The following is a 12,779-nucleotide window of genomic DNA, read 5'->3' on the forward strand; positions in this document are numbered from 1 at the left end:
TCCTGTTGTTTAGCATAAGGACTGCAAGCATGAGGAAACTAGACTAGCAAGGATGCAGCTACTCTGTTATTTTAACAGAAGAAATTCTTATATTCAAAACTGTGAATATGACACAGCTCTTGGATCAAGGACTCCTGCAGAAGGTACATTATAAAACATAAATGAGACTAAAAAAGACCATGAATATTGCCTCATGCCTCATCTGATCTGATTTTGGTGAATACATTTTATAAAACAGAAGCTGTGTTTTTATGAAAAACACAGCAACGGTAATTGACTGACTTAAATCAAATGTAAGAAATGTTCATGCTGATTACCGAGCACAGAGAGCACTTACTGTATCAATCACCTGTGCTGACTTTGGAGAAATTATGTCTGTTTAAAGCAAATTCCTGCTGAGTCTGACCTTTGGTGATTTGGCTCTGTGTTTCAGCTGCTGACAAAAGTTATGTTGAACTTCCAGAGTTAGAAATGTGTGCCAGGAAAAACAGAACCCTATGATACTTACATTTCTCACACATGCACGTTCCATCCTGGGTCACGTCTGATCAGGACTTAAATTATGCTGAAAACTTTCACAAGATGTGGAGGATTTAAAAAGACACAGAAAGAAGTTTGTTGTATTCGAATTTTGAAAAAGAGAAGGATGCAAAAAAGCACAACTGTCTGACAGAGGAAGGATGCTTTGTGCTGATCCTGTTTTTGCTTTTACACTTAAAGATGAGTCTTCAACGCTCTTACTTTCAGGGAGGGAATGAAAGTTTCCAATATAAAAAAATCCAAAAGCTTAGAAACATTTCGCATTGTCAGTGCACATATTATCAAAACACCACTTTATAAGTGGTTCAAGTAAAATAATTTGCATATTCACACACACGATTCACACACAAAGATTAAATGTCATCTTAGAGAGAACAGTCCACTAAATGAAATTTAAGCTCCTTCAGAATACATTAGGAACAGACCATAGCTGAGAAAGGATAAAATACTGTCCCAGGCTGTGGGATTGACACTGCAGATTGCAAAGGTCGGGGGGGGGTATGAGTCAGGGCGACTGAAGGAATTAAAACACAGCTGCTTTGTTGCTGCTGCCTGAGAAATACCATGCAAAAATGTGAAATAGCCCAAATGTATGATGAAAAAGTCCAAGATTATTAACTTAACATTCTCCTTATCTCATCTGCACCATGGGGTTCCCAGCTGCAGAGGAGCCTGAAAGTAAAGTGAGACACAGCAAGCCTTCCCGGTAAATACAGGTGAAATAAATAAAACAGGATGGCCAGCCCTTTGTTCTAATACAGTCCATAAATAGAACAAAAGAGTCCATAAAAACAGAAAAGCGCTCTGTGAAGCAGAACAGCTTCCCAGGGGTTTTATTCAGCTGGTACTCTGTTCATCTTCCTCTCAGTCCTGTTTCAACCTGCTTCTGAATTGCCTACTATTACTGGCTGAGCAGAGGCTGCTCCACACTTAAAGCCTGCAGTCACTCAGGCCAATCTTAATAGAGATCTCCCTCTCAGACTGAACAGTCTATTAAATCTCATCACTCTGATAGTGAGCACCAACCAAAACCAAAACACAGTTACAAGTTGATACCTGTGAAGTGGCAGTGGCAGACATGTAAATAAAGACTCAGGCTGACAACGTGGACTGAAGACTCATGGATTTTATGCTGCATTTGAAATAAGTTGTTCTTACACTCATCTGGTCTCTTGGACCAGTTTCTCTTGATTTTCAATCATTTAGATTATTGAAATTAAATGAAAACTTAAAATGTAAAAGACAGAAGTACCTCACATTATCAGTGTTATTATTCCGTCTTATAATTTGAAATTAAATGAAAGTATTTATAAGGCGTGAGTTTATTGCAGTCCTCCAACAAGACTATGTCCGTGGTTTTAAATCGAGGCTAAAGAGTTAAACAACTCCTGGAATGGTTAAACATTAAATTCACTGGACACAAAGGACCAAGTGAGTCCTGATCCATGTCCTGGCTTCCTGTTTAGGATTTTTATTTTGTGTCTATTTCCTGTGTCCCCTGTAGTTAGCCCTGGTAGCTTTATGTTCTCAATGTCTCATTGCTTTCACCTGTGTCTGCTTTTGTTCCCTGGTTTTCTCCTCCCCCCCTTGTCTCCTTCCGTGTGTGTGTGTGTGTGTGTGTGTGTGTGTGTGTGTGTGTACGTGTGTACGTGTGTGTGTGTGTGTGTGTTCTCCTGGGGCAACTAGGTGATCAGCTACACCTGATACTGGTTAGCCGTCAGGTGGAGGAAGTACTTATACCAGCTCTCCACTTCACTTAGTTCTTGGATTGTGCTGTGACTTGACTGGACCCTGTGTGAGGAGCTGTTGTCCTGAGGTTTCCTTGGGTCTTCTCCCTGTTCCTGTGTGACTGGACTCCAGTTTCCCTGTAAGGCTTGTTTACCCTTTGATTCCTCAGTCGGCGATTTAGAAATTGGTCTTTACCAACTCTTGCATATTTGCCACTTTCACTTTAATATAACAGTTTTTTTCTTAAAATTTAAATGAAAATCCAGATGTAGTGCTTAATAAACTCTTTGCTGTAAGATGCATATAGTTGATTACTTCACTTGATTACAGTAGACACCAAGTGCAGGTTCAATAAAAGACCAGTTTCCAACAGCAAAGGATTTAAGCACGAACTCCCTGGATCACTACTTTGAATATTAATGTGATAATTTATTGATCACATATTTCAAATTCCCTCCCCCGGCCCCGTCTAAATGCCGGTCGGCTCTGAATTGACTGGAAATCCAAAGACCAATGTAAGTGAATGATTCACTCCCCCAATTTATCTGTATATGACTAACATAATGGAGCCAATATATAAAGTGGAGCTTCTTCCTACTGCTCTCCAAGTGGCTACAGTCTTCTTAAAATTTTCAGCACTTTTTCAGAACTTGAATTTTATTTTAAACCATTAGAGAACTTGCATCATAGAGGTGATTTGCCTCTAAAACTGTGTGCTGCCCTGTTTCCAAACCTCTCCTCTACCAAGGCATCAGGGCACTAAACCTCGAAACCCCTCACGGATCACTCCACAACATCAGACCTATCTGTAAAAACAATCTCTTCCTAATGGCATCTTTGTGAAGTGAAATAGGTTGGTGCTCAGCTCAAAGGTTTCACTACCCTGGAAAACTGGAGGGCCACAAGAAAGGCACTTAGATGGATTTATGGTGGTTTTAGAGGCTGCTATTTATTATAGCTCTCTGTGTCTCGATTAAAACAGCTTAATTCAGGGCTCAGACAGTTTCTTCTGTAGAGCCAAATATGAATTAGACTGAGATCAGGAGACAGGCTGTGCTGACAGAACATGATTAGAGTAAAAGGTCAACAGAGCCTCGGTCTGCTCTAATGATGCGACGGGAAACTGAGGCTCAAGCAGAGACGGACACAGCTGCTGGTTGTTACCAAGCTGTTTAAACCTGAACATTTATACTTCACAACCTGATGAGATGAACCAACGTTCGTGCATGAATGTGTGTGACACTGCTGTTTTCTCATAGCTTCCTGTAGATGAAGTCTGGGTTCTGCTGGTGGAGCTCTGTTCTCCAGCTGTGCCCGTTTTCCACCAGTATACAATGTGACCTACATGCAAATCAAAATTAAAAACTGTTTTTTGAAGTTGACATAATATAAGAAATCTATTACAATTATAGGAAAATATGTATGAACTTCAATTATGTTTCTTTAGTGTTTTGACCAAGACTTTTTACTGTTAAGCTTCAGTCTGTTGTTTTGGTGAAAACAACCATGACAACATATAACAAAAGTCTCTGTGGTCTGGTATGACTGTCTATGGTGGAGCTTTAGTTGAAGGAACATTTTGACGGATACAAATCCCATGTCTGTCCATTAAAGCTGGTTATCTCAGCTTAACAACACAAACACTGGAAACATAGTCAACATCTCGCCACTTCTTCCTTTGCTTCTGAGACAGATCATACACGTCCACGAGAGATTGATCGTCACTGTTGGACAGTCCTACGAAGTAGTATAACCAGTGTGTTAAACCTGGCTAAAACTGAACCTTGGATGTCTTTGGAGACAGTCTAATCAACAGTATTGATGGAGCAGTAGGAGGGCAGAGGAGTGGTCTGAGTCATCAATAACCCAGAGATTACATCAGCCCTTCAACCACCACAGCTGGTGCGGTTTCAGTGGAAAGGACCGATATAAATCCAGACTGAGATTTGTAAAAAAAATATATACATATAGGAGTTTAAAAAAAGGATAAAATAACACGAGGAACAAATTCAAACTGAAATTACAAAAATGAAATGTGCATATAAACACATATTTGCTTTGGCTGAGTGTATAAGTTTATGTCTGTGAGTGAGGCTGAAATCAATCCCTTCTGTCTCTGCAGCCTCATGTGTCACTGTCCAAAACCGCTCTTCTACAATCTCATGATCCTTTGATACTCAGTTTTTCCCCTCACCCCTTCACAGACAGCTGGTACATTCATCTTTGTCTTTCTTGGATAAATTTGATGGAAAGACCAAAAAAACACCCAGTGCCCTCATATCAAGCTGTCCTGAGGTTCACTGGCTGGCTGCTGAGCAAGCGGCATGTATGTCAAGCTGCCTGTCAGCCTGTTTTTATAATCCTTTGCTTGTTGTTTTTGCCTGTTGTAAGTAAACAGAAAAGTGTCTTCTGGGTCTACACATATTGGTCAAGTCAGTATTTTTCTTTTCTATAAAACAACTTGGAAGATCACATTTTACAGGCGCCATCACGTAGTAGCTGAATATTGGCTAGAAAGAGTTTAAACTGAGGTCCTCACAAATCAGTGTGAGGTTCTTTCACCAGGTGGTCTGTTTTCACTCCCTCATACTGGGAGATTTGACAGGTGGCAACTGTTCAAAGGTTGTACAGCTATGGCTTTTAAAAGATCATTCCTTAGAGCCACGGCTGCTTTGGAGGTCTTTCTGAGAGGTTTTACAGTTTTAAACTAACCAGAAAACCCTGCTGGGACATATCAAAAGTCCAACCAAAGCCTCTGAAATGTTATTTCAGAAAAAAAATAAGAGGTAAAAAAGCATCCATCCTTGAAAGTCTGATATTTTCTCTTTTGCGAATCCCACACACAAGAACAGACAGCGGTCAGTCTGAGAAGACACAGGGGAACAAAAGCAACAGGGGAACGTGAAATCTATCTCTCCAACATCTAAAATATTTCCACAAAAAAAAATAAAACCAACTCATCCTCTGATCTTATCAGCATGAATTTGGGCATTAACTGAAACAGCTATGTGTGAAACTGTATGGGCCCCAAGGGTTCGGCTTAAATCTCAAAACTGGGATCAAACTAAGCTTTGCAGTTTGTGTTGGGAATTTAATGAGATACAGACTCTGCATTTGGTTGGATTTTTTTAAATAATAATTTACAATAATAAATAAAAACAGAGTCATAATTTAAGATACTTGAAGACAAATAACTTGAGTGGAGCTTTGAGCGCAGCCTTACATCATGTAGGATAAGCGCGTCTAAATAAATGAGTCTTAAGGTGAGATGGGAATTTAGTTATGGTTTTAAACCTTTTTAAATGTCCCTTAAACCTGCTAATACATGATATAAAGTTATCGCATATTTTAATGGCTTTACACATTAATTGTGCCGTTTGTTATAGTGTGGTACACTACATGGTTATTTACAAAGAAATATGTTGAAATGATTAGCTGCATTATCAATTTTTGAAAGAAATGTGTGTGTGTGAATATTTGCATGTGTAATTAATGGATAACCTTGCCAGTGATGGAGGGGCAATAAACTGTTACATGTTGCTATCAGCGAGCTGTCATGTTGCTCATTCCTTTGTGAAGACTCATTTGCCCTCAGCATCATCTAGAAGCCAAAGAACAACCAAAGAAACTCACTGCTCTGCAGAAAGGAAGTCGTCTGTGGAGAAAGCCAGGGGCCACAGTCTGTGTGACCGTTGATAAATAAACTGAAAGGGACAGACCACCAATCAACTGGAATACCTGCATTTGAGCACCATGTGCTATGTGTCGAGCTCAGTACCACCTCTGGTGTCGGTGAAGATAAATTCCACTAAGTGATCCAACAGACTGTAACAGGGATAAGAGTCTTCTAAAGCTGCTTAATGACCAGGAGCTGAGACTAGTGGAGATTTGTTTAATTTTAAAACATCTAAGATAAATTCCAGGTCTATTCTAAAAAAAAAAACAAACCTGAGGCTTTTCTTTGGTTAGTAACTAAAAACTGTTAAGAAGTCCAAGATGGAGACGTGTCAGTAACACAGAGCTGTGACAGAAAGCATGCTCACCATAACAGTAACAGCAGGAAAGGTCAGCAGAGGAAATACTGAACAGACTGGGAGAACCTGAGTGTTCTGGTTTTCTTTGGCTTCAGCTTTCCAGGACATTCAGTAAACTCACAGATGTGTTTCTGGACACTGCAGAGCTGGACTAATGGAAAAATCCCCCTGTGTGAAACCGAACTGAGCTGCGATGATCTGAATCGTGATTCCCTCCCATGTCTCTGATATTTGTGTGTCACTTCTGGAGTTAGTTGTGTATATTTCTGACCTGAAGCTGAGTTTTTCTCTCTGTTTCTTAACTTAACCTTATTTCCTTTTCCATTTCTGAGCTGAAGCGGACTTCCTCAGACACAGAACTGAAGTGGGTCTCATCATCTCTGTGGCCATTCTGCACTGCCAGGAGTGAGTGATAACATCCCCAGGTATGGGATATGACAAATTCTCACTCTGTTTCATCTCCCTCTGTTCTCACCTATTTTTCTCTGTCTGTGTCTCGCAGCAGAAGACAGTCCTCCTGTAAAAAACGAGTCCATACGTCAACTGTGCCAGCAGGTTATTATCACCGACAGTTATGTGTTATAGTCACGTGATGAATAGCGGCTATAGTAATTATGACACTGGTTTTCGATTCCTGTCTGAAACATTGTGTTTTTGATCCATGACCTTTTTCTAGTAGTGTTTGTGCCTAAGGTAGGTCATTTAGATTGGAGGACTTGGACTGTTGGAAGCAACAATGACATTATTATAAATGAAAACTCACTCAGGGAGGGAAGCACAGTCCTACCACAGAGCTCACATCATTAAAAACACAGCTACATGATGGTGTTTTGTCTCTGAGCAACACAAACACTGGATGAAGGTTCACAAAGTGCTGGAGCTACTCCATACCCCTGAAACATTTTTAGGTAATTATTATATATGAGCACATGAGTAATAATTTTAAACAATTTCAACCTGTGACTGTGAATTATTGGTCATCTGTCTATATTTTCAGGCTTAAAACAAGTTAGTTTTTATGATGTGTTGCCTAACAGTGTGTGAAGGCAAACACAACCAGTACAAACGGCCACACGACGTTGTGGTGAGAAGCTGTGTAACATAACGAGGGGTGAAGAGCAATAATCATTTCAAACCTTTATCTTTTAACTTCAGGACATGTCCAAACACCGGGCTAATTTCTGCATGACGTGTGTGTGTGCTTCTCATATATTCTGTTTTCCTAAAATTCTATCTATAAATTTACAGACCTGTCTGAGCTTTGTGATGTTCATCTGAGTTGCCACAGTTAGAAAAATATTATGTATATCGCTGCCCTTTAGCATGCTATTTATATTCCAGGTTGTGCACTGGCTGTCAACAGCTTTGTGGTCTCATTATATGCACACCAGGTGTAATGCTCTGGGCCAATCAGTAACAGCACTAGTTGCAGATTATACAGTATATATATATAAATCTATGACCCTCTATGTGCTGAAACATTAACAAACCAGAATATATCACTTAATATGCACAGTGCAAGGCCCACTCTTCACAGATGTAATCATCCCCACTGATTTATCTGTGGTGTTAAGTGTTTTTAAAAGTGCTAAAAGTTTCCTTTACATGCAAAGTAGCTGAATTATATCACTCTGACTCTATAACTAGACACCAACATTCTTTATTTTCCTCAAATATTTTGACTCCAGATAGAATATAGTATTTTTATAGCACCTGGACTCTCAGTAGTCTGTAGGAAACTCTTATTTGTCATTCTGGTTGTGCACAGCATTAATCAGAGGTGTCTCCCATACGTGGCTCATTTCTGTTCAGTAGGGACATCCTAATTCAAATAGTGGAGGTTTCATTGCTAAAATGTTTACACCCAGACCCCATCCCTGCTCAATTAAATGTTATTGTGGCTATTAAAATTAGTCACTGGTAGTCTTTATATTGTTAGTCCAAATTTCCACAGTTACAAAACTATTTTCGCCCTTTTCTCTGCTGCTGCCCATCAACATTTATACTATGAGGTGTAATGTAGGTGTTAGCAGCTTTATGGAGCCTCATTACAAGCACATTTTTTTCAAAATGTTTAAAGGAAGCTTTTCACTAGTATCCTGCATTTCCACTGACTTCAGCAGCTCTTTAAGATTCTGTCTTCATGAAATCAGCATCTCAGATGTGGCTGCAGGCTCCGCTGGTGATGATCTTGTCACTGAAGTGCACCATGTCGTATTTTTCTCATTAAATGATATTTTCTGCAGAGGTGTCACTCAATCAGTTTGTGTTAAAAGCTGAAACATGACACTTTGGCTTTCTGTACATAGTTTGAGTTAAATATGTTGTATACTAGTATTTATTGCTGTATCTGACAGTGTAATTTAAGCTCTTTTGTTCAGCCCAACAGCACGATTCATTTTTTTTTTTTTAGAGACAAGTGAATTTATTGTCTATGTGGAAATACACCGAGGTCCTGGAATGGTACTGTACAGCTAATTCAATGACCTACCCCCTTTACGATGCCTGGCCCTGATATTTCATCTTGACAAGAGTGACAGGAGAGTCCATAAATAAAATGAGCAGTTTCTGCCATCTGCTGGACAAGCAGAGAGTCACAACCGGAGAGTAAAGGGACATTTCACTCCAAAATACATGATTTTTTAAAGTCATGAATACAATGGCTGGCAGCGTGGTGGTTGAGTGGTTAGCATTGTTGCCTCACAGCAAGAAGGTTCCTGGTTTGAAACCCATCAGGGGCCTTTCTGTGTGGAGTTTGCATGTTCTCCCTGTGCTTGTGTGGGTTTTCTCCAGGTACTCTGGTTTCCTCCCACAGTCCAAAAACATGTATGTCAGGTTGACTGGTGACTCTAAATTGCCCATAGGAGTGAGTGTGAGTGTGTGAGGTTGTTTGCCTCTGTGATGGACTGGTGACCTGTCTGACCTCCAGCAGATCCCCATGACCCTAAAATGGAATGAGTATGTATAGATAATAGACGAATGGATGAATACAGTGGCAAGATATTTGAAACCAAAGATAAAGAGGTTAAAGGAAATTATCTTAAGAGCAGACACAGGTAAACAAAGACAATTATTAAATTTTTTTTTACATAGAAGGAGAAGTATTACCAGCAAAATATAGCTGTATAAAAGTAAACATACTTTTATTAATGATGTATTAACATGTACATAGTACTTTTATATTGCAGCCTGCTGTTGTAGGGCTAACTCTACTGTACCCGTGAATCAGTTTACTTTTATGCCTTGTGTTTCACCTGCTTATGTTTTTTTTTTTTTTGTATCTTCATGTGCATAGTAACTAGTACCAAAGTAAAAAAGTGCAATATTTTCCTGGAAAGTATACACTAAATTAAGACTAAACACTGAAAATGCAGTATAATTTACTTTGAAGTACAGGTGTGTCAAATTTGTACTGTCCCTTTAAGACAACTCGGTCGTTTTTTTTTTTTTTTTTTGGGCTCTATTGCTTTCCGTTATTCCCGGAAGTGTGTGAGAGGGTGCTAGTTGTGTTTAGAGCAGCAGAACCGGGCCACGTTAATTTATTTACCGTTTACCGTGGACGCAATTATCGTCTGAAAATGTCCGGGGGAACCCGTTTGGAGAACGCAAACCCTGTGGTTTTCCAGCGGTCTGGGGAGAGGCTGCTGACGGCGTCCGAGGAGGATGAAGACGTTCACGACCCCATCGACGACAGAGAGATTTTCGATATCCTTTATTAGCAGAGCCAATAGTTCGATCTTCTCGGGTCTGTACCGGTCGATACACGTGTATCTGTTAAAGTGAGAGAGAGTAAACTGGTCCATACTCCAGGATGAGTGTGCTGACGGTGTTTAACATCTTATTTTCAGTGTATTAACGTTTCCACTAACTTTGTTTTGTTTTTGTCAAATACGACCAGAAACTGAATGTTTTTGTTTGTGTATTTTTGGTCTAAGGAGAAAAAAAACACCTTGTACTGATGTTTAATTAGGGGCTGAATTAAAAGCAGGTGAGGATGTGTAATATATGTAGAAAAAAAAACATTTACACCATAAAATAAGAAATAAAAAGGGACATGTGCTTTCTTATTACTTTGTTTATTGCTTTATGAATGTGTAATTCATACATCTTGTTTCAAAAAAGTATTATAATATTTTTAATCTCCTGTAATAATATTATACTGAAGACCTGTGCTGTTTTTATTATGGTGTGTTCACTTCCTTAACTAAAGCCACATCTGATCAGATCCATCAACGACCCAGAACATCCTCTGTCGCTGGAGGAGCTCAACGTTGTGGAGCAGGTCCGAGTCAAGGTGTGCACCTTTTAATCACGTGTGTGTTTCTCATTTTTTGTTTTACAAGAGGGTGAGTGGGGGAAAACCACGATAATGAACTTACCAATAATATTATATCTTTAAAAATGACAATGAATTGTTTAGAAAAGCTTAATTGCTGAAATAGATTGTAATTAGCGTGTTATTGATTAGGTCCCTTTGTGTTTGTCATGTGTTCAGGTTAATGATGCAGAGAGCACCGTGGAGGTTGAGTTCACACCCACCATCCCCCACTGCAGCATGGCAACGCTCATCGGCCTGTCAGTCAAAGTGAAGCTGCTTCGTTCCTTGCCAGACAGGTTCAAAGTACGTGATTGTGTGTGTGTGTTACATTTACAGTATCATCAACCCTGTGATTGATTGTTAGTTAAAATGAACAGCTCACCTCTGTGTGCCAGTGTGTTTCTAATCCAGGGTAAATACAACATGTTTTTTGTTTGCATTCAGATTGATGTTCACATCACTCCTGGGACTCACGCCTCAGAAGAAGCAGGTAAAGAAATGTCACACAGGGACTGTCGATATCCTGGGGCATTTTATTTTAATACAGGTTCATTGTTAAATGTGAAGAATATGTTTGTATTGTATGTTACTTATGTGACTTGCATTGTCATATGTGCAGTGAACAAACAGCTGGCAGATAAAGAGAGAGTGGCAGCAGCTCTTGAGAACTCCTCGTTGCTGGAGGTGGTCAACCAGTGCCTGTCCACCAGGAGTATCTGAGGAGCCAAGCAGTTTTGTCGTTTCCTGCTTTCAGCCCTTTTTATTGCAGCACAAGTCTCTATACACAAAGTTTGACTTTTGACACCTGAGGTGTGTGTGCGAAGTTTTCCTTCCAGCCATCCCCAGTCCTTATATATGAACAGCTATCAGGATCATACAGATCTGTAAAGTCCAGTGTCTCCAGGAGGAAACTACAGGGGAAAAGAGAATATGTTCTTCTTCATGTAGAATAATTTTGATAGATGAGAGAAATTATTCTTTCATCTGCTAATTTTAAGGTTAAAAAATTGAGAAATTCTTACCATAATGTTCTTCATACACTGGGATTTGTATTTTGTATTATTAATGGAATCCTAATTATAATAATATTTGGACTCACTATCTAGTCAACAGAAACAGTTGTCACCTGTACATAAATATGTTTTTGAAATTTTATTAAAAGTGTACATTATTAAAATAAAGTGTTTGTTTTTCTCTCAAAGACATATTTCAGAAAGGATTCAAAAAATAATCATCACTGAATTACTGGTTTTGACATTTAGCTTGTTAAAACAATATGTGTATGACAATACACTTGTCTGCTGGAGACACATGTAACTTCAAAATCTGAAAGGAAGACAATAATTTTAAGGCTTTAATTATGGGTGGGAACTATTTGCTAATATTTTGTACCACTTATATATATGTAAATGGTTTTGGACTAAAGATGACCAGCCTGCTGTGTCAACTGCATCCGCTTTATTGAACTGACCACAAATTTCAAGGCAAACCAGCAGCTTGGTTTTATAATGTATTTAAAGTTGTCCAACCAGCCTTTGCAGTAATATACACCTGACTGACGTTTATCACCAAGCAGTAAAATTATTCCCATGTTATGCAAATATTTCTTCAGTCATTGCTGGCCTTCACCATGTCTGATAGGTTGTAATCATTTAGTGATAAAGAAGATTGACTGTCATGAACTACTTATCCAGAAGCGCTGCTATGTCCACATTACTCCACCAGGTGGTCGTCTTGTCCTGTCCTTGCAAATTCAGCTGAGGCGTTTCATAATGTGAAGATTTTGTCCGTTAGATATCTGAGGCAGTAATCTGGCAGAACAAATCACAGCCCAGAGCCATCCAACATGCTTTGTCCACCCACTCCAACCTCACTGTGCTCACTAAACAGCTGCACTTTCCTTTAAGACTATTTCAGCTCTCAAAAATCTTATACAAGCGAAGAAAATAATGCTTCCAAAAACAATTCAAAACTGAATAAGACCTGGATTTCCCTGCCTCATAGATGTAAGTTATAGGCTCCAGCTATAGAGAGAGTTTAAATGATAGCGTCTATGTAAAATGTCTTGTGGCATTTACTCAGATGGGCACAGAATCCTTAATGTAGAACAACACGATACAAATAATAGAGAAGTTATTGAAAAAATGCAGATGTCTGGC

At 39.2% G+C, this 12,779-nt stretch overlaps 1 protein-coding gene across 1 annotated transcript; it reads left to right on the forward strand.

Moving 5' to 3' along the window:
* The first annotated feature begins 9,780 nt into the window (after positions 1 to 9,780).
* On the forward strand, positions 9,781 to 11,797 carry ciao2b (cytosolic iron-sulfur assembly component 2B). Its single transcript, XM_026309522.1, has 5 exons — positions 9,781 to 10,007; positions 10,517 to 10,596; positions 10,798 to 10,923; positions 11,065 to 11,110; positions 11,240 to 11,797. Exons 1-5 carry the CDS (start codon positions 9,881 to 9,883, stop codon positions 11,338 to 11,340), a joined length of 480 nt encoding a protein of 159 aa, XP_026165307.1. The 5' UTR covers positions 9,781 to 9,880; the 3' UTR covers positions 11,341 to 11,797.
* Positions 11,798 to 12,779: the final 982 nt, after the last annotated feature.

The sequence above is a fragment of the Mastacembelus armatus genome, chromosome 15 (assembly GCF_900324485.2).
Source record: "Mastacembelus armatus chromosome 15, fMasArm1.2, whole genome shotgun sequence".
Taxonomy (NCBI): Eukaryota; Metazoa; Chordata; class Actinopteri; order Synbranchiformes; family Mastacembelidae; genus Mastacembelus; species Mastacembelus armatus.